Genomic DNA, 24,314 nt, shown 5'->3' with positions numbered 1-24,314 from the left:
AAAGACGCCCAGCTTGAGACCTTCCTCCTCTAGGAGGTCTTCCCTGATTGCTCCAGTCACAACTATGGGAGCTCCCAGCCCTGAGCTCCAGACTTTCACATAGTGCGCTCAGCCTCAGCTGCCTAATGGAACCACATTGGAGCCTGTAAAACACCAATGCCTGGGTCTCACCGTGGAGACAGTGATTTGATTGGTCTGGGGGTAGAGCTGGGTATCTGGGTTTTATTAAGTTCCCAGGTGACTCCGATGGGTAACCGAGAGAGAGCCTCTGTGTTAATGCTGGGGCCCCTGCTCATGGGGCAAGTGACCACACGCTGCCCACTGACATCAGTTCTCCGCTGAAGAAGGGCAGGATTGGCCTGGGCTCAAGGAAGCTGGCTCTGCCCCATGGAAGCCTTGGCACCGTCTGGTTCCCAAGACCCTGTGGGCATGTCTCTCTCCTATTACCCCCTCTAACAGAACAGTCGCTCTGAAAACTTTCAGCTGTGCAAATGGGAATAGAAGCACGGTGTCCACCCCTGGGCCTGAGCATTAATGAGGGTGCGGTATCCCCCTGCTCTACCCCAGGGGCTAAGTCATCGTGGCAGTGGGAGCTGCAGGGCGGACAGTGGGAGGAGGGAACAGAAGCAGCAAGGGGTGACTCAGAGCATGGAGATTTGAACGCTGGCTCCCCTTACTAGCTGTGAAGCCTCGGGAATGCTCCCAACTTACAGGCTACACAGCTATAGGACAGGGGACAATATTAATGCTCAATTCATAGCACTGTCCTGAGGGCCAAAGGGAGTACAGCAGAGGCAAACACTAACGAAAACGCTTATTTTGTGTGAGCCACGTACAAAGCACAGTCGCAAGGGCCTTACAAATGGCAGCGACCCCTGACACACAGACAGAAACCCATTCAATGAATCTGAAAGTCTTTCTGTAGAATTCCTGTGATTTCTGTGATAGGCACATCTGCCTTACCTCCTCGTCCAGACAACCTACCTCCGGGCAGGGGTTTGGCTGATCCCTTTCCTCTCTCCCTCCCTGGATACATAGCAAGTCCCTGTTTCTCAAGCAAGTGAATGCGTCCCAGGCGGCCTTCTGAGGCCTGTATGCGAGCCCCAGCCACCCAAGGCCCGTCTCTGGGTCCCACGCTCCCACGTCTGCCTTCCTTCCCACCCCGAAAAGGGCAGCCTGTCCCACACCTTGTCCAGCTCGTCCTCCAGAAGGCAGGGGTCGAGGCCCAGGGATGCGAAGTGGTCTTCCTTCACGGCCCTGATGACTTTGTACATCTCTGTGTAGTCCTTGGCAGTCAGGTGCGAGAAGTTGACGTGCGGAGGGATGAGGTCCCGGCTCAGGACGTTGGTGTGGAGGTACCCCAGGATTTTCTCGGCATTCCTGCGGCACAAAGTGGAGAGGGCCAGGTACAAAGGCAGGGGTGGGCACGGTCCCGGAGGCGCCTCCCAGATACCCAGGCAGGACAACCCCCCCCAACCCTGCCACGGGCCATTGACAGAGACATCTCTGCCCCTGAGTCTGGGATCCTAGGGGCCAGGGACAGAGAAAGCTCCACCCCCTGGGGGTCGGGGAACGGGGACTCTGGGACTCTGGGTCACTCCCCGACTCTGGGCAAGACGGACAGGAGGAGAGACGCCACCTACTCGACCACACACTTCTCGTTCATGATGTTGGCCTTGAAGCCCAGCACGGCAAACACCACGAGGGTGGCCAGCACCGAGGTGAAGAAATTAATGAAGGACACCAGTGCAGCGTCGAAGTGGCAGTTGTTGTCTGGCTTGTTGTAGCTGGAGAAGGCGATGACACCCCCGAAGCCCAACCCCAGGGCGAAGAAGACCTGGGTGGCCGCCTCCCGCCACACCTGGGGATCCAGCATCTTGTCCAGCTGTGGGGGGGAGGACCAGAGACACACAGATGATGGTTTCCCACGACACCCCTTTCCGCATGGCAGAGTGGGAAAGCTGGGGCTGTGTGAACTTGGGCGTCCCCCCTAGTCCCCACGTGCAGAACATGAGGAATGAGAGTATCGACTTCAGAGGATGTTTGTGAGGCTTAAGATGGAATAAATGCTATGTGCTTACTCAGTAACTTCTCAGTCAATTTTAACTGCCATCTTTGCTTACCGTGGAGCTATTATACTGAGGAATAGCTTCAGGGCCATTAGGTATGAGGCATGGCGCACAACTCCAGGGAGTGCCATTCACTTGAATGGTGCCTCCTGGAGTTGTGCAGTGTACAACCTGCACAACAGTACCAGAGAACTAAGAACACCGATATCTCCCTGATAACCTCCTCCACTTCAAACCATGAGAAAGGACACCAACTTCTCCCTCCTGCCCGCCTGATCTCCCTTTCCCCAGGGGAAAAAAAAAGGACCAATGTTCATTCATACACATCGACATACTCCAGATCACAGAAGGACCCTCCCCCCCCCCCTCCCATCCACCCAACTTAAAACACAGAACCCAGACACTTCCTGGAGAGGGGAAACCCCTGCCTGACCCTCCATGTGCCCTCAGACCTGACAGAACCCTGAGCTACCCCAGCATGTAGAGGGCAGGGGGCAATTCCCAAAGTGCTTTTTGTATCCATTTTCCTTTCACTGTTTGCTCCTCAAAGGCAGGGACAGTGGCTTGGACCCAGCACGGGGCTGTCGAGTTGGACAGACCCAGGTCTAAACCTGACTCCCATCTTCAAATAGCTGAGAAGGCTTTTAGGAAAATGACAGTGCCTGTTTTATGAGGCTCAGTTTTCCCACCTGAAAATGGGAATAATAATACAGTGTCCCTCCCACGGTGCTTGTGAGGATCAGATGTGGCAGCAACAAGTAATACCCAGCACATAAGTAGCAAAATTAATCCTGCCAAAGTACCTCTGACCTAGTCAGGACAGGTTTGTTTGTTTTTTGTTTTTTGGGTTTTTTTGTTTTGTTTTGTTTTGTTTTTTTTGGTGAGGGGCAGGAATTATTATTCACATTTCGAAAGAGCGAACTGAGACCTCAGGGTGGAAATTACTTGCTCCAAGTGACGGAGCTGGTTGTTGGGGCAGAGAAATTACTCAAGTACAGATGGTCTGACAACGTCCTAACACCGTCTCCTGACGCCTCTACTCCTCAGAGCATTGCCCCCTGGACCTCTGCTGCTGAGGTCGACCCAAGTGACAGACCAGGGAGACAAGGAGGCGCTAGAGAGTTTGCCACCCCTGCAGGCACCAGCCCTACCGGGTGCCTGGCCCGGCTGCCCCTCGTTGTGTGCCCGTGGCTCAGTCCTTCCTCGTGGGCACACTGAGGCATCGGACTTGAAGCTATGTTACGGCCCTAGCCCCCAGGACAGAGGCCCACCCGCCCGTCACCTCAGCAGCTCCCTAGGCATATGTGAACACCTGGCGTCATTCCACTAGCTGAGAAGGTGTCGGCAAGCTTGGGGGCCGGAGGAGGCACTGCAGGCTGGGGAGGAAGAGGGGGACAATGAGAGTAGAGCCTTTAGGGTCAGTATGCAAATGAAGCCCTGGCCCGAAAGTATGTGCGCTCTGGGGGAGATTAAGGTCCCCCACCTTGCACAAAATAAAGTCATCTCTGGTCCACCAAGAAAGCCCAGAACGCAGACATTCAGGAGCTAACAGCCCCGACATCCCTAAGAAGACGAGACCCACCCCCCCGCCACCCCACCCACCCCGCTCCCTGCATCCTCGGTGGTAACGTGTGCCCTCCCTGTGACTATGACTCATCCATCCAACACAGAGCACCTACGTGGGCCAGGCCCAGTGCTAGGTGATGGGGAGCCATAGAGGGCAAGAACAGGCAGGGTCCCAGCTCCTGGGGAGTTGACATTCTAATTGGAGAGGTGGCCACTGTCAAATGACCCCACAAACAGATGCTGAGTGGCAACTAGGACCGGGGGGGCTGTGCAGGCCAGGCACCCAAAGCTCCGAGAGCCTGTAGCAGGGGGACTTGAGCCAGGCAGGAGGCCACAGAAGGCTTCCCCGGGAGGAAGGGATCCTTGAACTGACATCTGAGAGATACAAAAGCAAGGCTAAGAGCGGGAAGAGCATTCCTGCAGAGGAAACAGTGTGTGCAGAGGCCCAGAGGCGAGGCAAGACAGAGGAGGGCAGGTAAAGTTAAGGGAAGGGGCCAGGCTGCCAGAAGCAGCAAGGACAAGGCAGGGGAGGTAGAGGTGAGGCTGGGAGGCAGAAGAGTCAGACCAAAGGTCCTAAGAAAGCACCTAATCTGGGAAACCGCTAAGAGATGTAGAGGAGAGGGGTAGCAACCCAGCCGACCTTAGCCACAAACTGGAGATGGGGGGATGCTCAAGAGTCAGGTGCCAAGGCGACAGCCACGCTTCTGGCCCGCCTACCTGGCGGGGTGCAGATGGAGTCCGAGGAAAAGGGGCAGGTCCCGATGGGGTTGGAACAGGGCAGATCAAGGCATTCGCTGCAAAAATGCTGAATTTAACGTGTCTTTACACTATCTAAGAGGAGAGGTCGAGTGGGCAGGCAGACAAGTGGGTCTAGAGTCCAGAGAAGAGGCTGAGCCGGAGATGTAACTCGTGAGGAGCAGGTGTGCTGGAAGGGACTGAGGCCCTACCTGTGGAGGGCTGAGAAGAGGCAAGCCAGGGGCCCAGGCGAGGGGGTCTCACAAGGGAGGGAGGGGAGGTGGGCAGCCCAGATGGGAGGAAGAGCAAGAGAGGGCTGGATCGGAGGCCACAGGGAGCAAGCAGGCCTGGGAGGAGGAGGGCCCCGTGCGACCCGGAAAAATACACTAGGGTGAGCCAGTCCCAGGGGGCTCGGAGCGTTCGGGAAGCGATGGGGCCCGAGTCGGGTAGGAGCCAGGAGAGCCGAGAAGCAGAGGGGAAGAAATGAAGGTAAAGTAGATAATCAACTCCTTGGAGAAGCTCGCCTTGGAAGAGGAGGAGAAAGACGGCAGGTTCAGGCAAAGGCTATAAAAACTATTGATTTGTTGTCTCGTTTTTGTCTTTAATGCAGTGACTTGATGGTAGGTAGAAGCAGATGGAGGGCAGGCGGTCTGGAGGGGCGGGAGCTGTCTCCCATCAGAGACCCTGGAGCTGCTCATGGAGGGACCAGGCCAAGAGAACGGGATGGGGCAGGCAGGTGCAGGCAGGTTTGGATGTTCCGTGTCTACGAGGGAGTTTGTCTCGGTGGCTCCTGTTCACCCCGTAAAGCAGGAGGCCAAATCATCTGTTAGGGGTGAAGTCGGGACATGCAGACGGGTGGAAGAGCTTTAAAACGGTCACAGTGAAGTATGGAGAATGAGACACCAGGGAAATGAGGTAGGGTTAGCCCACACTGTTGAGGGTCCACTGTGCTCGAAATGGCCTCTTTACAAAAGTAGGATGGACAGGCCCACGTTTCCTTATCTAAAAGCCCTGAGGCCAGACTGGTTGTGGAATTTGGGCTCTTGTTCCTAACTCTATTTTAGAAAGGTAATGTGGTGCATATGCCACATAATTACATAACACCCCCAGCAGGGTCTGGGGCAGCGCCCCGTAATCAAACACATTAGTATTTCTGCAGCAGAATATGAATATGAATATTCACACCAAGGGAATCAATAGAGACTAAAAATAGCCTCACATCTGTTCAGGTCATTTTGCCGCCATATGAGTTCCAGGAGAAAGAAAAAACAACTTTTGTTTTTCGGGGCTATTTGGATTTTGTCATCGTGAGTAAGGAAACAGAGGCCTATACAGAAATTTGAAGATTATTTTAAAAAGGAGAACGAAGTAATCATTGTCCCACCGGGAAAAGCCTTCTGTATCTCCCCTCTCCTGGGTGGGTTCTTAAATGATTTTCCCAGAAAGTTCTGGAAATGGGTGGAGGGATTACTTGTGCCTGGAAGGCATGTGGGTATTCACTGATGCTCACAAATGTCAGTCATGCCAGTTTTACCAATCAGCTGGAACCTAGGCACCTCCCTTGGGCTAGAAACCTAGACCTAATGGCTGGGCTCTGGGTGGTCTGGTGAGTCCCAAGCAGGAAGAAGAACACAAGATTTTGTAAGAGAGGGTAGATAGAGATGGACACAGCCCTGGTCATCTCCCTTGCATGTGGGAAAATCCCTGATGGTTCTCCACTGTCTGCTGGAAAATATTTTCCCACTTTTTGTCCCTATCTCCAAATGCAGTGAACTTACTCTTCAAAAGCAGTGCGGTCTCATACCTCTGGCCTTTGCCCCAGGCTGTTCCCTCTGCCTGGAATTCCCTTCCTCCTACTCACATTCTGGCAAAACTCCTATTTATTTCTCAAAACCCAGCACAAATTATCACCTCCTCTCTGAAGCCTTTCCTGATGCCTCTGGCAGAGCTTGTCATGGTCCTTGGGCTCCCCCAGCTCTGGGCAACCCCTGCATATCAGGTTTATATGTCTGCCTTCTTTTCGACACTTTGTGCTTCTTAGGGGCGGAGCCCATCTCCTGTTCATCTCTGAATGCAATGTCTGGTACACGGAAGGCGAGGAAAAGAGTTGGGGGCAAGAGAGAGAGACAAGGCTGCTTCCTGAAGGTGAGCTGAGTGGGAAGGACCAGACCAGGCACTGTGAAATTGTCCTGGCCTTTTTGTGCTAGGATGCAGGCTTCTAGGACAAGAAGATCCTTACGGTTTTAAACTTCTACTTTCTAAAGCATGGCTATTTTAATGCTGGCTTCTTTTCCTTTCCTCTTGCTTTTCTACCTCTCCCTTCCCCGTCCTCCACCCCCCACCCCTTCTTCATCTTCTTCTGGTGATTTTTCATTTTTCACCTATATCAGTCATTACTAAAGTTTTTACTAAAGGGTCTGAATCATCTGTGAGACCCAAACATGGCATTGTTAGGATTTTCATCATTCCCTAAATCTAAAAATAAGACATGGGTAAATTCCTAGGCCCAGCCACTGTTCAGGGCCAAGTTCCATAAATGGCTGGCAGCCACTCTAGGGAGGCTGCCATCATCCCAAACTGCATCATTGGAGCTCACCCTATAACTTGGGGGACAGACTCTCAAAGGACAGGGTAGGAATGTCTTATATGTGATGATTTGGAACGGGAACAAAAATTATTTGTATGTTAAGACTGTATTTGCTATTCTTTCCTCATTTTTAAAAATTATGGAACATTTACTATAAAATGTACAAAAATGGAGAAGATAGTATAACAAGCCCCCATGTACCCAACACTCGTTTTCAACAGCTACCAACATAAGGCCAATTTGGTCTCCTCTGTACCACCATGCCCCATCCCTAGATTATTTTGAAGAAAATTGGTGGATCCAAATCTGATATTAATGAGGCCCCCAGAAAAGAATCTGACAGTGCCAAAACTTAACCTTTGAGGAGAAAAGTGCCCTGTGTGAGCAGCCCCTGGGCACCCTCCCCAGTGGGGCTTGGAGGGACTCCCTTGCTGATGGAGATGACCAGATCTCCAATGTTCAGCTGGGGGTAAAGTGAGTCAGGCACCTTTAGGATTCATGCCTGTTGTTCCTTGAATTTAAAGGGGCTCTACCAGGATTTCTGGGGTGCCGGCGCATAATTCTAACAGGTCCTCGGGGCACCTGGGGGGCTCAGTCGGTTAAGGGTCTGCCTTCAGCTCAGGTCATGATCTCAGGGTCCTGGGATCGAGTCCCGCATTGGGGCTTCCTGCTCAGCAGGGAGCCTGCTTCTCCCTCTTCCTCTGCTTGTACTCTCTCTCTCTCTAATAAATAAATAAAATCTTTTTAAAAATTAAAAGAAAGCAAAGGGAATCTATCAGGATTTCTGGGGTGCATGATTCTAACAAGGTCCTGATCATAGTGTCCACAGAAGATAAACCCATGGCCAGACCTCAGGGAGCCCACACGTCAGGGTGTGACTGCAAGAGGAGAGGTGGGAAATGGGCTCTCCCCTCCAAACACAAGACTCGCACCCTCCTTGGGGGCGGCGGGGGAGATGCCCTGAAACACAGCAAGGGCTTCCTGCCACCTCCTTGGCACATCGGCTGAGTCACTTCCTCACACAGAGAACAAGGTGTTTTCACGCCTTTGACTCAGCGGCACGAAGATGCTTTCGGAATCCACAAGCAGCTCCTGAGCTCCTGGCCTGAGCCGGTGCATGACCGGAGCCCACGCCCTTGCTTCTCAGCCCTGCTGGGCACCTGCTGGTGTGCGAGCCAGCCGGGGCCACGAGACACCAGATGGCACTGGAGCGCCAGGTTCCCACTGCCCAAGAACAGTGTCACCTTCATGAGGGAGAGAATAATAATCACTACGGCTTACCATGAGCTCTCCGCATGCCAGGAGCAGCCCTCCATGGTGTCCTGACAAGGCTGTCGGGGAGCTACCAGGGTTCACCCCATCTCCAGCTAAGGAAAACGGAGTGAGTTCCCCAGGGATCTTGCCCCCGGACCACGGAGAGATGAGCTGGGATCCGAACCAGCCTGTCTGGCTCCAGAGCCCACCCTCTGGCAACAAGGCTGGCCTGCCCTGGTCGTCCTGCCCAGAAGCCCTCCTCTACTCGTGGGGGTCAAGGAGCTCTGCCCCTGGGCCTTCAGGGCCTCCCGGGACCCCGCTTCTCTAAGGGTGAACACGCGCCCTGCCCCGGGGGCTGGTCGGGCTCCCTGGTGAAGACCCCAGAGGTGGCGAAGAGAGAGGCTGATGCCAAAGCCGCTCGCAGCTCAGGTTCTGCCGGGCAGCCCCTGCCCCCAAAGACTCTGTGGCTTTCATCTCAACCGATGACCCCGGACTTAAAACTCAAAGGACACACAAAGGCACAGTAAGGCCTCCTTTCCCCCACGTCGTATCCAGACACTCGATTCCTCTTCACTAGACGTGACCATAATATCTGCTGCTTGCGTGCCCTTCCAGTGATATTTCATGCGTCTATCAGTGAAACACACACACATGACCCCAACATACATATCTACGCGTGTGTGTATTCCTCCCCTTCCGCCCCTACTGTCCATACCGGAGATGTCCATCGCCCTGCCCCAGGCTCGACACTTCCTTGTCGTGCTGAGTTGGGAACCCACAGAGTTCTAGGGCTCCTGGAACTCACAGTCTGTCATCCCTCAAATCCCCCATCTCCACACCCCTTCCCCGGATGGTCCTCCCTGCTCTGATTCGGGGGTTCTCCAGCCTGGCTGCCCCTCAGAACCACCGGGGGCTTTCAAGAGCTACTGCTGCTTGGATACGCCCCGTGATCCTGATTAACGGGTCCGCTGGCTGGAGTCTGGTTAGTCAAGGGTGGGCCTGAGGCCGCGGCTTCCCCTGCAGCCCGCTGGGGTGGAGGCTGTTCTCGCACACGTCCGTGCTGCCATTGGGCCTGGAGGTGGATGGGGTGCTGCCCGTTCCTCCAGGTCATCATTCCTATTCCACGGTTTCCTCTCTCTGTCCCGCTCTACTGCCATCGGGATTCTCAGTCCCTTCGGCTCCTCCCTTCCACCAATCCTGTCCTCCACCCCAGGCCTCAGGTCGTGCCACAGCCTCTGTCATATCTGAGAGCTATGCTCCAGCGAGGACCTCAATGTTAAGGACCCTGAACCCCAAAGCACCCCATCTTTCCAGCTCACTCTTTCTAGTATCTTGACTCCAAAAATTCTTCAGCCTCCCTGGGACCCACCTACATTTCACTTCCCCCACCCTGTTTGGAGCCTAACTTCCCTTCTTGATCGGCTTAGTCAAGGGCCCATCACTTGGTTAGTCCCTTGCTACCTACCCTCGTAACTCCCCTGCCACCTCTCTCCATGGTCGTCCCGCGTCATCACCTCCCGACCCTGGTCCAACCCTCCACCGACTCTGGGCGCGCCCCCCAGCAGCTAAGCATAGCTAGAGAAATCACACAATGCACACCTTGGGACCTTGGATGAGTTATTTAACCTCCCTGTGTGTCAGTTTCCCCACGTGCAAAATGGCAAGAGTAACCTCTGCCTCAAGGGTCATTATGAGCTTTAAAGGAGCTGATGTATGTAAGGTGCGGGTAACAGTGCCCGGCACCCAGTAAGTACCATCCATTGTAAAGCACAGGATTGTTCTAAGTACCCCCTCACTGTGGGAGATAGCCTGCTTTCAGAGGTGTAAATAGGAGGAACTGTCCAGCTTGGAATTGGAGAAATAGGAGTTAGTCGTGCTGGCTGACTGCACCGCACACCCGTGCCCCCTGCTGTGCTGCACGCCTTCCCTGTCCCCTGCATCGTCACCTCACGCTCGCTCCTCCTTAGGCCCCCACCACCCCTCCACCATTTGGACTCTCAACTGATGCCCTCGCTTCCTCCTTCCCAGAAAAAAAATGGCACAAGGGGAAGAGAGGTCCCGCAGTGAGATGCTATCACCAGTCCACAGCTTTAAATTCTGATTCCCAAATTTATATCTCCACCTGACCTGCAGACTCATCTGTCCAACTGCCTACTCAACATCTCCACTTGGGTATCTTTTTTTTTTAAGATTTTATTTCTTATTTATTTGACAGAGAGAGAGAGCGACAGAGCAAACACAAGAAGGGGGAGAGGCAGAGCGAGAGGGAGAAGCAGGCTCCCCACTGAGCAGGGAGCCTGACGTGGGGCTTGATCCCAGGACCCTGAGATTATGACCTGAGCCAAAGGCAGAGATGCTTAATGGACTGAGTCACCCAGGCGCCCCTCCACTTAGATATCTATTAGACATTTTAGACCTGCCACATCCCAAACAGCAGTCTTGAACCTGCTCCTCTCACCATCTAACCTCGTCTCCATAAATGTCAACTCCATGCTTCTAGGTGCTCAAGCAAAAGACCTTGGAGTCATCCTTGACCATTCTCTTTCTCTTGCCCCTCACGTCCAATCCAACAACAAATCTGGTTGACCCCCACGTCCTAGATATATCCTCAATCCGACTACTTCTCATCACTCCCACTGCCATCACCTGGGCTCAAATTCCAGTCACCTCTCACCTGGATGAATTCTAGAACCTGGATGGATTCACCTGCATGGAGCCTTCTGGCAGGTCTCCCTGTTCCACCCTTGCCCCCTCAGATTCTCTATGGCAGCCACAGGGATCCTTCAAAGACAGAAGTCAGATCGTGTTGCCCCTCTTCTCAGAACCTCTAATGGCTCCCATTTCACCAAAAGTAAACACCAAAGTCATACCTGGCTCATAAGACCCTCGTGAACTTGCTGCCACCATCCCCTTGACCGCATGTCCTTCCCTCTCTCCCCACCCATTCCAGATTCACTAGCCTCCTTGGATTGGACGCCAGACACATCGAACCTCAAGGCCTTTTCGTTTATCACTCCCTCCGGAATGGAATGTGCTACTTTTAGATACCCACACAGCCTGCTCCCCCACCCGTCCCATCTTTACTCAAATGCCACTTTCTCAGGGAGGCCTTCCTTGAACGCTGTCTGAAGCAACCCCTCTCCCTGGTGTCCCTAATCCTCTTTTCTCTGCTTTATTTTTCTCCTTCACAACACCACCCAACAACTCCTTAATCTTATATCGTCTGTCTCCCTAAAATACAAGATCCAGGAGGGTTGGGAAATTTGTCTGCTTGGCTCATGGCTGCGTCCCAGGACCCACAACGGAGCCCGGAACATAGCAGGCATCCCGTGAACCTTTGCTGAACGAAGGGATAAATGAATAATGGTCATTCAGGTTGTTTTCAATCTTTTGCACTAAAACATTTGCTGTAGTGGACCAATACTGTGCACGGATCATTTTGCTTGTGAGTGAATATATCTGTAGGACAAGTACCTGGGAGTGGAATTGCTGGGCCAAAGGACTTGAACAGTTGTAATTTTGATAAACATTTTCTGAAAGTTCTGGTGGTGAGAAGTCTACCATAATCTACGACTCTGTGTTGAGCAAGTCACATGGTGAATTCTGTAGCACTCCATGCTGACTTGGGTTTTTCACTGGATGGAAAGAAAGTAATCAGGAGAGAAGTTGCCCAAGGAATCCAAGAACTTAATTAGCCATCAACATGAGTTACTATCCCATCAAAGATGTTAGTGGGTCATAATGGTATCCTGGCCACATTGCATCTGTCACACACTCAGGGACTGCTTGAGGGCATGGACTGAAAGGCCAGATCCTATGGTCTGGATTATTTCTGATGTTGGAAGGCTTCATAAGAAGACATTCAGCATATCCATGGAGAGCCTATGCTTTTTTCAAGTGGATTCCAAGATGCCCTGGCCAAAAATCTTCTTGGACTCTGCCATGGCTGCCAAATGGCATGACCCCTGGGGATTTCATTCCCATTGTGGTCAATATAAACGGAGCAGTGCACAGCCTGGGCAGCTGTGGGCAATGACCCAGCATCCGATAGCACCGTTCGAGGTCAAGAACTTGAAATTGTTCCAGGGTTCCTCATATCTCACCAATCCTGTGCTGGCATAGTCACAGCTCTGCAATAGTAGTCTACCACGTATGGACAGTCAGAAGACTGAGAGTGGATCCACCCTTTTTGTGGATGACTTGGAGGAATTTGTAAATAAGAGCCTCACCCAGCCATCATTACTAGCTTTACCTGCAGCACAGGCTGTGAAGGGGATCCTTGATGGAAGAGTTTGGCCTTTGAGGCCTTTAGGCCTTCCCTTCCCTGTGCAACACATCTATCCAAGGTCAAGGGCAGGAGCTGCCCCATAGAACTGCTCAGTGAGCAAGATCTCAGGACGAGCCCACAGGCTCCACCCAGACTGAAAGTGACAAGAGCTAGATGGGCCAGGGCCACCCGCTGGGTCTTGGTAACTGGCTCCTCCAGGGCCTTCCGGGTTCGTTTTCTTTAAACTTCACCTCAGGGGGACTCTGACCCCTGCAGATGCTAAAGTGGCATCACACCGTTTCCTGAACATCCAGGAAAAGGTTTTGGAAAGGAGTGTCCTCTTTTGTTCCAAGTGCACATCCACCATCTTGCATCCAGCTGATTAGCAAAAACGGAAGTCTGATAAACGTGGAGCCACAGGGACTCTCTCATACAACTGGTGGGAGTGTTGCCCACGGCCACCATTTTGAAGAGCAATTTGGCCACCGTCTAGCAAAACTGAAGATATGCATACCCTTTGAGATAGCAATTCCACACCTAAACACAGACACCCTCGGGAAAATTGTGCACGTGAAGAGCTGTGCAATAATGTTTACTGTAGCATATTCCTAGCCCCATGGTGAAAGCTGGAAACGACATAAATGATCCTCACCTAGAGAATGAACAAATACAGTTCAGTGCTACAGTGGACGAGGATACAGCAGGGAAGATGGATGCACCAGAGCTACAAACAGCACTATAAATAAATCTCAAATTACAGTGTTGAGCAAAAATAAAAGCTAAAGCAAGTCACAGGAAGTTGCATATAATACGATGCCACTTATGTAAAGGTTAAAAGTATGCACAAATGCTATCCGTTGTTTATGCATACAGGTATATGTATTACGAATTTTAAAAGGTGTATTAGGAGGATAAATCCCAAATTCAGGATAGTGCTTATCTTTGGGGGAGGTCCAGGACATGGGATCAGGGCAGGATATAAGGGCACTTCTATGGCCTCTGTAATATTTTATGGCCTCTCTAATGTTTATTATATTATTATATATGTGTGTTTACATGCCTGTGATATTTCATGATTAAACAGATGTTTTCAAAGAGTGTCTGAATCAAATAGGGAGCAGTACTGTGTGTGCTGGGACCAGAAGCCAGTCTCATGAATCCCTCCCATACTGGGCTCTCTCAAGATGGGTGCCACCGAGGGGCCTGCGCATCTGGAGACCTGGGTGAAATCTCCCCATTTGTGAACACCTCCAGAGTATATTGTTTCCTCACCAAGTCCAGTAAAATATAACTGAAAGACTCAAGTGAAAACGTTAGATTGATCATTATTCTAGAAATACAGTGGAAGTAATTCATAAAAACCACTGGCTTTCTTCTCGTGGCCCTTTCCCCCCAAACGTACCAGGTTTGCGTTTTTTCTTCTTTGTCGGATATCACTTGTTCACAACATCCTCACGTCAGCCACGTGGCTCGGGAGGCACACTCATGGTCAGGAGATTCACTAAGCTCTTCCTGAAGTGGACCTCCATGGTTGTAAGCCAATGGGCCAATGGATTTGCTATCTGATGACTGTGAGTGGTGTGTGTCTTACCCACTGCCATCCCCCAACATCCGGGGATGTTCCCAGCAGCAGAGCAGAGCTGGGAGGCAATAGGGATTCCCCATTAGATCCGGGTTCTTCTCCCTGTGTCGTCTGCATGAACTTCCTGTGTGAGCACCGGTGTGGGTGAGCACACGTGTGACACGGCACCGTTGAGGGCCAAGGTTGAGGGCCTCAAGATGGTGGCGTTCTGACCCATGCCCGTCTCCTGGAGTCTCACCAATGAGCTGGCTGCTCACTGATCAGCTGGCATTTGGAGGTGGACCTCTCCAGCCTTCCCTTATGGGTTACTAATGTACATTGCTCGGGGCACCTTGAAGGGCATTCCATTCTGCATTTGAAATCCCGTTATTGCTCAGGGGTCTAGCTCATGCCAACCATGGCCAGTGGGGAATAGAGAGGCAAGGCCACGTGGTGGCAAAGACCACTGTCAAGAAACCTGCGTGTATCTCTTCAGGGTGACTATGGCCCTGCGATAGTCCTGTGAAACGTGCACAGTGGTCCCTCACTGGGCTATGGGGGGGGGGTGAAATGAGCGAAGATACGGATGGATTTGGTAAGGGTAAAATCACACCCTGCGTGGTCTATTATCCTGAATAAAACAGTAACACTGCTCCCCTGATTTGGGTACAAGCTGGGATTCCCAGCACGGAGATACCTTCTCTTAGGCATCTCCTCGGTTCCTGCTGTCATAGATCCACTGATGAAACCGCCCGTGCTCCCAGCCCCCGTGCCCCAGCCAAACCTGTCTTGCCACCATGGCCTCAAGCGTGCCCAGTGCTTTTCCACACTTGCTCCTGCGGTTCCTTTGACTGCAATGTCCGACGGCCATTCATTGAAATAGGATCTGCTCCCCAGTTATCCCCTCCCTGAAGCTTCTCCCGATTCTACCCAAATTGATGCGATGTCCCTCTCATTGGAACCTTGAGGGCAGGTGCATGCCCCTTCCCCACTGCATGCCTGCAGGGGCCTGTGACGACTGCCTGACACCTGACAGGTCCTTATGAGTGCTAAACTGCAGGACACTGGCCGGGCCCAGCAGAGCTGTCGGTGTCCCCCAGGCCCTTACCTTGGGGGTAAACATGTGTAGGATGCCATCGACGGCCCCTCGCAGCAACAGCCCCCGGACCAGGAAGCAGGCGAGCACCACGTAGGGGAAGAGGGAGCTGAAATACATCACCTACAGAGAGAACAGGGACCCACCGTGGGGCAGAGTGTCTCCTGCGGCTGGCACCCCCCCTCCCCACTCACAGCTGGGGCACACGAGCCTCCTCTGATGGCAGCAGAAAGAGAAGCCCTAGGACCCCTGGGCACAGGGCCAAACCCACCGTGCGCCTGGCACCGAGCCAAGGCAGAAGCAAGAGCACAGACAAGCTGGAGTCAGCATGGCTGGGCCTGGGGCTAGCTTCCCCCTTTCCAAGGGCTGGCAGGGCTGGGCCTGCAGCCTCCCCACCCCCAAGGCCGCCAAGGGGGCAAAGAAACCTCTCCTCTCGCCTCCTCACTTTTTCATGTCTCATGCCTGCCTTTCCATCCCTGACTCCAGTGGACCCCCTAAGGCTCTCCCCTGTCCTTAGAGCTCCTTTGACAGAAGGCATCCGGGAGGTTACAGACGTGGCTCCCAAGCCAAAACATCAGAAAAGGTCCTGCCTCTTGTGATTAGACGCTGCGTGCTGTTTTCTAGCATGTGCATTTCTTGCACATTTCTGTATCCCCCTGTGCCCGGCAGAGAGCCACACAGGAAGGAGATGCTCACAGACTGTTTGCTGCACCGAAACAAATCAAGAGGGTTGTTTGGGTGGGATGGTGTTGAAGGTGAAAGAGCGTGTGTGTCCAGAGCTGGAGCACCGGAATTCTAATCCTGGCTCTGCCATTTACCTACCATGTGACCTTGAGCTACTCACTCGATCTCTGCGCGCCTCCCTCTGTGCATCTATAAAACGGGTGTAAGGCTTCCTAACTCATAAGGTTGTTGTGGACCAAAAGTGTTCGTACATGTGGCAGAACCTGGTAAGTGCCCTCAAGTTTCAGCTACTGCTTTGGCCTGTGGAGAGGGAAGAGGTGGTGGCCAAGAATACTCTACCTTCCCAAGGCTTAGCTTCCTTACTCGAGAAGTCCATTATGGAACCTGGAGCCTCAGACACATGGCCAAGGCCCGCGCTCCAGCTCTGGGACTGATTGGCTGTGTGATCTCAGGGGAGGGGCTTTCCCGGCTCCTGGCCTCAGTTTCCTCATCTGTAGAACGGATGGATTGAGCCACAGGGTCTCTCATGTCCTTTCCAGCCCTGGCAGTCCATGAATACTGGTACATGACAAAGAAGAAAGGGCCCCTACTTGAAGGGGTGTGTGGGATTGGCTGGGCTGCGCCCTGACAGAGCATCGGAGAGCCACCCTCGGAGGCCCCAAGGCCCCTTGGCTCACAGCACCCACCTGCTCAAGGCGCCCCTCCGTTCACACACGATGCGCTGCTGATTTCCATCAAAAAGTGCTCAGAGCAGGCTCTTCTAGGGCTTTTGCTTGGGAACCTAAGGGGCTAGGATCTAGACGAATGTCCCTGGGTCCGAACTCCTAACTTTCTTTCTCTTTAAAGTCTGCGGAGCAGGCCTGAGGTATCTGAGCACAGAGGTGGCTGGGGGTCAAGCACTGATTTTCCACAAGCCCCCTCCTAGCCACTCCTGGTGGGTTGTTCACAGGGAACAATGATGCAGCAGTGACACGCCCATCGCCTCCACGGCGGGTCTGTGTCGTCATCCTGAGCCACCCAGAGGCCAAGCCCACTCAATAGACCCTGCATGGTGTAACCTGGGGTCCTCAGCCCCCTGCCCGCCATGCTCTTCTGTGGCCCCCTGTGTGGGTCTGACTCCCTTCCTGCTCACCTTCCCCGAGGACTGGATGCCCTTGACGACAGCCATACCCACGATGCTCCAGGCCACCAGGAGACACAGGGTCATCTTCCAGTTGAGGCCGCCGCTCTCCGAGATGGAGTTGGATATGTCCAAGGCCTCTCGGTACCAGAAGTAGGTAGTGGCTGAGCTCTTCTCACACTCTGCCTCCACCACTGGAACAACAGCCCTGTTGTTGAGCCCTGAGAGGGGCTCAGGCGGGGCCGTGGGGCCCACCTCGTCTGCCTGTTTCCCCCTTGGAAACACGATCACTAGCCTTGGCAGAATTCTACTTGGAAGAGGAAGTAGCCCAGCCAATCCCACATACCTGAGCCCTGAGAGGGCCTCAGGCGGGGCCGTGGGGCCACCTCGTCTGCCTGATCCCCACCCAGGGCAGCAGCGGGCGAGCCCCCGGCTGAGTGCGGGTAGCAGGGAGGGCCAGTGTTCCTTCTGGGCTAGCCAGGATCTGGCAGACCCTGAGGACTCCAGATGGGGCTCCAGATGGGGCCCGGGAGGCTTCGGGACACATGGATCTAGCTGAATTTCCTCACATGACACCCCTGCCCACCTCCATCCGTGGAGGGCAGCAAGGATTAGGCAGAACTGGCCTCAAGTTCCCTGGGAAAGGTCCTGAGCTAGGAGTTAGACATCTGGTTTCTCATCCCAGATCCTGGTGCAAAACACAGGAAAGCCACTTCTGGACCTCAGTTTACCCATCTGTGAGGTGGGATAAATCATCCGGCCTTTTATAAGACTGGCATGCAAATTAAGGCTGCTTCCAGATAGGATGGTATTCGAGTAACACAGGATCATTGATAACAACTGAACAAAAGCCACACTTTCCGGAGTTTTCCCTACACTCATTTCATTCAAGCCCCTGAGAACTCTAGGAGATAGACCATCAGAATGGGAAATGAGGATCAGAGAAGGTAGATGTCTTATTCAAGGTGACACAAGTCAATGAAATCCCAAATCTGTGCCTAAGCCTCTTAGGTTCCTTCAACCCGTTCCTGGGACGGGCTGGCTGGGGTCTCCAGGTGGGGTCCTACTCAGGGGTCCCCTACTTGCCTGCCACAGTCCCATTCCTGATGACAGGACATTCACTCCACGGCAGCGGGTACTGGAAGGACTTGAAGAAGTAGAAGATGCTCCACCCGATGATCACATTATAATACAGCCCAACAAAGAGGCAGACCTGAGGACAAGGGTCCACGGTGGGGGGAGGGCTCATGAAGGCCGCAGGCTACTCCACCCCACCCCCACTCCCAGTCCGAGGCCCAGGCTCTGGCTGACCACACACAACACTTCGAGGTCTTGCAGGAGGAGGAGGAGGGGGAATGAGGCACGGGCTTTGAAGGCCTCCACCTAATCCTCTGTTCACCTGGTATTCAGGGAATCCACAGAGGAATGTTTCAGATATTAAGATCTCTCCTTTAAGCAATGAACTCTTAAAATGTTAATCCTTTCCAGTTTGAAATTCTTCTAAGATGCTTAAAGCATTTCCCCATCATTTCCTGATGACTCAGGATGACAATTCCAGAGCTGCCCTCCGGGACCATGGAGGCTGGCACAGCTTTTGCCTCTATAGACAACAGCCCCAGACTGTAGTGCACTTGAGGTTCTGCGGATGCGTCTTGCTGGTGTCTTATGTCCTCCCTTCTCTTAGGACGCCGCTCTCTCTTTGGTACTGGCAGTAGCCTGCCCCCAGACAGATGTCACTTCTCGTGTCTTGGAAACACGATCACTAGCCTTGGCAGAATTCTACTTGAAAGAGGAATGCGTAGATTCGGACTAAGGGTCCGAAAGCTTTCTCAGAAAGCAATGCTTTTACACACAGGGATCTGCTGTACCTGCTCTGGATGCTGAGAGGCCCCTTCTACCTCCAGGGGCCCAGCTCTGTTACGCTGATCAGTGTGAGAGCTGAGGGCCCCTTGCTGCCTCAGTGTCACCTGAGCCCTGGTGTGCAGGAGCAGACACTCCTACAGCACACTTTAATGGGAATATAGAGGGAGAGAGACCCCTACTTCTTTCGCTTGGGCACTTTCACGCTGAGGGGAGACCCACTCACACTCATGAGTACACACATGGCCAACCCCAGCAGAGGACGCTGTGTTGAGCCGTGTCAACCTGGGCAGAGGTGAAGCCCAGCAGGACTGCGGGAGCTACACAGACCCTCCCCCAGTCCCTTCCAGGAGCAGGTGTGAGCAGGGGCACCCATGTGCTTTACCCTTAAGGGAAGCTCAGTTTCCTTACTTAGAGAACTAAGAAGAGCCTCACCTCCAGCCCCGTGAATGAGCCTCACCAAGCTCCCCATCCAGGCCAGTGGGGCCTCTCTGGCTCCCACTGTTCCAAAGCCTCACCCCTCCTGGGTTAGCCATGGGCTCTTGTCTGAGACCTTCTCCAACTCTGTTCCTGTGCCTAGCAAACTGGCAACGAGACCTCATGCCTCAGGGCGGACTTTTCCTGGGCCACACTCTCACCCAATTCAAATACTCTTCAATCAAGGAAAGAGGAAGGGCCTCCCTCACACAGGGCTGACGCGCTGGTAAGCAGACAGAGGTATCCAGATGGTCCACGTTCTCTGCGGTCCGGCCGCAGAGAACTCCAGCTGAGACGTCCCAGCTTTTCATCCTTGGTAACAATTCCAAATATTATGTCCTGCTTCAGAAAGCACAACTCACTTTCAATGTAGGAAATGCGTGGCCTTGAGATGCTGGCTGTAAGCAGTTCTCATGCGGAGGGTCTCCCTCCCTGCCTTTGACCTGGCCCAACTGCAAACCCCATTCCCAGGAGCAGCCCCTCAGCCTGCCTGTTCCTGCCCAGTGTGGGCCCCCGACTCACTATGCAGCTGGAGAAGCCGATGCCCCCGAGGCGGGGGCACACGTAGTGCCACACGCCAATGCTGCCGCGGCGGATCCTCTGGCCCACGGCCAGCTCCAAGAAGAAGAGTGGGATCCCGATGATGATCAGCAGCACGAGGTAGGGCACCAGGTAGGCACCTGGGGAGGAGAGAGGAGCGTCAGAGGGTGTCTGGAGCACAGCACCAGGGTGTGGGAGGACAGCCACGTCCTATAGTCTTACCCACCCCTCTGACCATCCTCAAACTGCTGCCAGTCCTTGTGCTCCTGCAGGAGTGGTCTGGTTCCTACGTGTGACCCACCACGCACTGGCCACCCGGACCCCCCTTCTTCCCCTTGGCTCCCCTGATCTGAAATGCTAAGGGAGGACTGCTCGCAAGGTTAGATCCCGAGAGAGACAGACAGATTCCGTACCGTCTCTCAGGAATCCACCATCAAGTCCTGCATGGACCTAGTCGCCTCCTGACGTACTGTGTGGACACCTGTTCACACTCCCTCCTGCCCCCAGAGAAGTAGCCCCAGAAGGAGTGGGCCTCATTCACTCGCTGCTCCCCAGAGGCCCAGACCCCAGGCACGGCCTTCCCCGCCTCTGAAACAGACGCTGAGGCCGCAGACCAGGCAGCTCCAAGGAAGCGGAGCCTGGAAGCTTTCCAAGGAGAGAGGGTCTGACCGGCACCACCATTAATCTACAGCTAATTGGGAGGAACGAGAGAGAGAAATTAGCAGTTCAGAAAAGCATAGCCGGGAGGATGGTAATGGATAGACAGAATGGATCTTGATAAAGATTCCGGATGATAAATTAAACTCACTGTCCCTGGCCTCACTGCAGACACAATCTCAATTCTAAGTGACAGGGCATTTAGCAGGAGAATTAAAATCGTGTCTGGACACAGACGAGTGATCTGTGCTGAGAGTTGTGCCAGCAACCTAGTGCTGTTAGCAAAGGCGCCAGACAGCCCCAGTCACCAGGGTCCCGGTTGTCAGCCAGCACCCCCAGACCAAGCCTTGCCGGCTGGGAGTATCCAAAAGACCCCAAGCCACACACGGCTCTGCCTCCCGAAATATGACATTCTACGTGTATCCAAGCTTCGAAAGAAACCCGGGTATCAGGCATCTCCTGGGCACAAGGCCCGGCACTTGGCAGTTGTTTATTGCAGGTCGACCCTGTGCCAGGCACGTGCAGGGGGGTCTGGGGGCAAAAGAAAGCACAGCCACTATCCCAGGACAGCTCGCAATCTGGGAGGCAGGACCCGCAGGTTCACGTGAGCCATGTCAGCACACGTGCGTGTGCACGCGCACGCACGCACACACGCACGCGGACTGGTCACAGAGGGCCAGCTGAGCACCAAGCATGCAGAGGGAGGGGTCAGCGTCCAACAGAACTAATCAGGAAAGTCTTCCAGGGGCGGTAACGCACCCAGTCTTCTATGACAGCATCTAATTCATTAAACATACACCTACGCACGGCCACATGTACACATAAGTTCAACTTGGCACTAACAAGCAGTACCATCCTGGCACTGAAAGGATGGGGGGCCTGAAGGACCCCCGGTTCTGTCTCTTGGTCTTGGGTTTGGGGAAATGAGAGAGGAGGCATGTGACGTGCAGAAAAGCGAAGGGACACGACCTCACTGGTTTTGTATTTCAGCCATATCCCCTTTGGGTGGGGCAAAACGGGCAGGGAGGTGGGTTTCGGGGTGTCCCGAGGGTAGGCTGGCGTCTTCTGTGAAGGCTTCTCTCCTCTCCCCAAAGAACCAGGGAGAGTCTCCACGTGTGTGCTGTCCACAGAGCAGTCCTCAGCAAAGACTGGCCACGGGCAACCCGCCACCTGCCACTGGGGCCAGTGGCCTGAGTCGGGCCCAGGGCACGGACCTGGCGGCAGCTCTCCACCCCGCACCACGGCCCAGGCACGCACAGTGCTCAGCGGCTGGGGTCCAGGTGAGGATTTTTGGTTAGGCAGAGGTCTTTTTTTCTTATCAACCCTTGTTGAAATCATTTGGAAATGCACCCTCTCCTGCCTTCAAAAATACAATTTGGAGACGCAGCGGGATTCCCTTTGATATTTCAGTGACTTGCGGGAACTTCGGGTCCTCCCTCTCAACAGCTGGGAGCACTGTTCAGGGTGTCAGGGTCTAGGAAGCCGGGCTGTGGCATCTCCGAGACCGCCTTGATCTCTGCAGTCTCCATCTTGGTCTATACTCTGGGTCTTGCTTCCGGCAAACCCTGAGGTTATTTCTGGGATTTGAAAGACCACCTGGTTCTCAGCCTGTTGAGACGCATACCAAGTAGGAGCTGAGACCGGACCCCGGGGCCAGACCTCCTGGGTCTGAATCCTAGCTCTGCCACTTACTAGCCGTGTGACTTTGGGCCAATTCCTTGATCTCTCTGTGCCACTTTTGGTCATCTATCTGAAGAGGATAATAACATTCGGCAGAACCACATGAAACTTGCTGATATGTGACCATCTTTGACTCAGAAAAACACCCATTTCTCATGCTTCAATGCTACCTATTACATGGGGCTTTCGTGAGGATTTACATGAGTTACTTCGCCCTAGTCAGCACTTGATGAACATTTGCCTTTTTCATAAAAATCAACAGAAAAAAAACAAGCAAACTAAAAGAACGCAGATCAAAGGAACCGTCAGCATTGAGTGGTGCGAGCTAAGCAGAGTTCCAGAAAGCCCACCCAGATTTAAGCCAAGTTTGACCAGCTCCCCCACGGCTCAAAACCACAGAGCTGCCTCTCTCCACCCAACAGTTTTCTCCTTCCTGTATCTGAAATAGGATCATTAGCCTCCTTCCAAAAATCATTTGGGATAACTTACCGTAATACTCGTAGAGTACAGGAGAGTTAAAGGCAGAGATAAAAAGGGATTCTAGGAATCAGAGAGGATGGAAGAATGGGAGCAGCAACAAGGAGTGGAGAGCTCAAAATTCTGAGCGCTAACAACGCTTTTCTTCTGGGGGTTGTCGACGGTGTCTGGCACCAGGGCGATGGGCTGGTGGTACCATGAGGAGGAGAGCTTTGGCAAGCCCACTGCCCCGGGAGTGTGTGTGGTGGGGAGAGGGACTCTGATTCAGCACCCAGCACCCAGGCAGAGCTGATCATCTAAGCCACAAAGCACAAGGTTAGAGGTTACCAGCTGGAGTCCCCAGAGGCGACGTGTCTTCTGACGTCACCGTGGATGCCTCTTGTCAGCATCTCTCAGCACATAAGAAAACCACACACATAGAGTTGTATCCTTCTTTGGGCTGGTCTTGTATCGACTCAGTGACCTGAGTCTAGCCATGCCACCCAGACCAAAAGCTCTAACTGGCAGTTATTGATTGATTGATTGACTGATTGATGCGGGGGGGCGGGGAAGACCTTGCAAAGCATGGGGAGCATATGGTAAATAGACCATGGTCTAGTGGAAGGATAAAAGCCTCTGGCCTCAGTTATACCGGCTCGAGGGGCCATCTCACTTCCTGCCCTTCAACAGAAATTGGAACGGAGGGGAAGCCTCCAGCCAGACTTGGCCTCTGGGTCAGAGAGGGTGTGTTCTGGGGAAGAGGGAGTGTCCCTGAATGGGGCTGCATCTATGGGAGAGGCTCCGTGGCCAGAGTCCCGTGGAGCAGAGACAGAAGGAGTAAGGTTAAAATGTCTACAAAGCTGTGGCCAACCATCAGGCTGGGGTGTAGCAGTCCCAGGCCACGGGGACTGAGGCACAAGGGCTCTCTGCTGGCTCAAGTCACTTTCCCAGATGTCCCAGCTTATAAATGTCACTGTCTTCAGCCTGCTAGGTTTTTCTTTTTATTTTCTGTTAGCTTTCCCCTGGTTTCAAAACAAATTACCTTTGGAACATTCCAGGCTGCCTCAGAGGGGCTGCTACCCGGGTTTGATACCAGGGGTAAGATCCTCTAGGTGGATTAAAACGCAAGGGGTAGTGTGAGGCCCCCTCCTATCTGGGAGGCAGCAGCAGGTGTACTCGGACGCCAGGGCCAAGCTGTCCAGGTTAGAATCCTTACTTTATCACTAGTTGTGTGACCTTGAGCAAGTCATCTAACCTCTCTGGGCCTCGGTTTTGCAGTCTCTACCATGAGGATAATAACTCCTTCCTCACATAGGGTATAGGGGGAATCAATGGTTGAAGTGTATAAAATTGGTGTTTTGGTTGTTCCAAGACGCTCAAACATCAGCAGTTTCATGCATTTCAGCCTAATATCCAGTAAGTGTTAAACAGTGCCTGGCACCTGGCAAGCATTTAATTAGAATTGTCAACCGTTGCTCTTTACTATGCATCAGATACGGTGTTAAGCATTCTACATGTAAAGTTCATTTAATCTTCCCCACTCTGCCATGAGGCAGGATCTACTATTATTCCCATTTTACAGATGAAGAACAGAGAGGTGCAGAGAGATCAAGCAACTTTCATGGGGTCACAGAACTGACTGGCTGCACTGGGGTCTCCACGCAGGGCATCCTGGGCCAGAGCCCGGGTCCTTATTATCACCATG

General features: G+C 53.2%; 1 protein-coding gene across 3 annotated transcripts in view; it reads right to left on the bottom strand.

Moving 5' to 3' along the window:
- The window catches only part of SLC6A17 (solute carrier family 6 member 17), a 67,443-nt gene that overhangs the window by 7,434 nt on the left and 35,695 nt on the right, over window positions 1–24,314 (bottom strand). For all 3 annotated transcript variants that reach the window (XM_027581464.2, XM_027581455.2, XM_027581444.2), the window contains 6 exons: window positions 19,799–19,956; window positions 18,026–18,152; window positions 16,952–17,133; window positions 15,148–15,258; window positions 1,644–1,885; window positions 1,188–1,380 (listed from right to left, as the gene is read on the bottom strand). In XM_027581464.2, coding sequence (XP_027437265.1) covers window positions 1,188–1,380; window positions 1,644–1,885; window positions 15,148–15,258; window positions 16,952–17,133; window positions 18,026–18,152; window positions 19,799–19,956 — 1,013 coding nt within the window. The remainder of the gene's footprint in view (window positions 1–1,187; window positions 1,381–1,643; window positions 1,886–15,147; window positions 15,259–16,951; window positions 17,134–18,025; window positions 18,153–19,798; window positions 19,957–24,314) is intronic.

The sequence above is a fragment of the Zalophus californianus genome, chromosome 4, assembly GCF_009762305.2.
Source record: "Zalophus californianus isolate mZalCal1 chromosome 4, mZalCal1.pri.v2, whole genome shotgun sequence".
Taxonomy (NCBI): domain Eukaryota; kingdom Metazoa; phylum Chordata; class Mammalia; order Carnivora; family Otariidae; genus Zalophus; species Zalophus californianus.
This window is presented reverse-complemented; position numbering and strand designations above follow the sequence as displayed.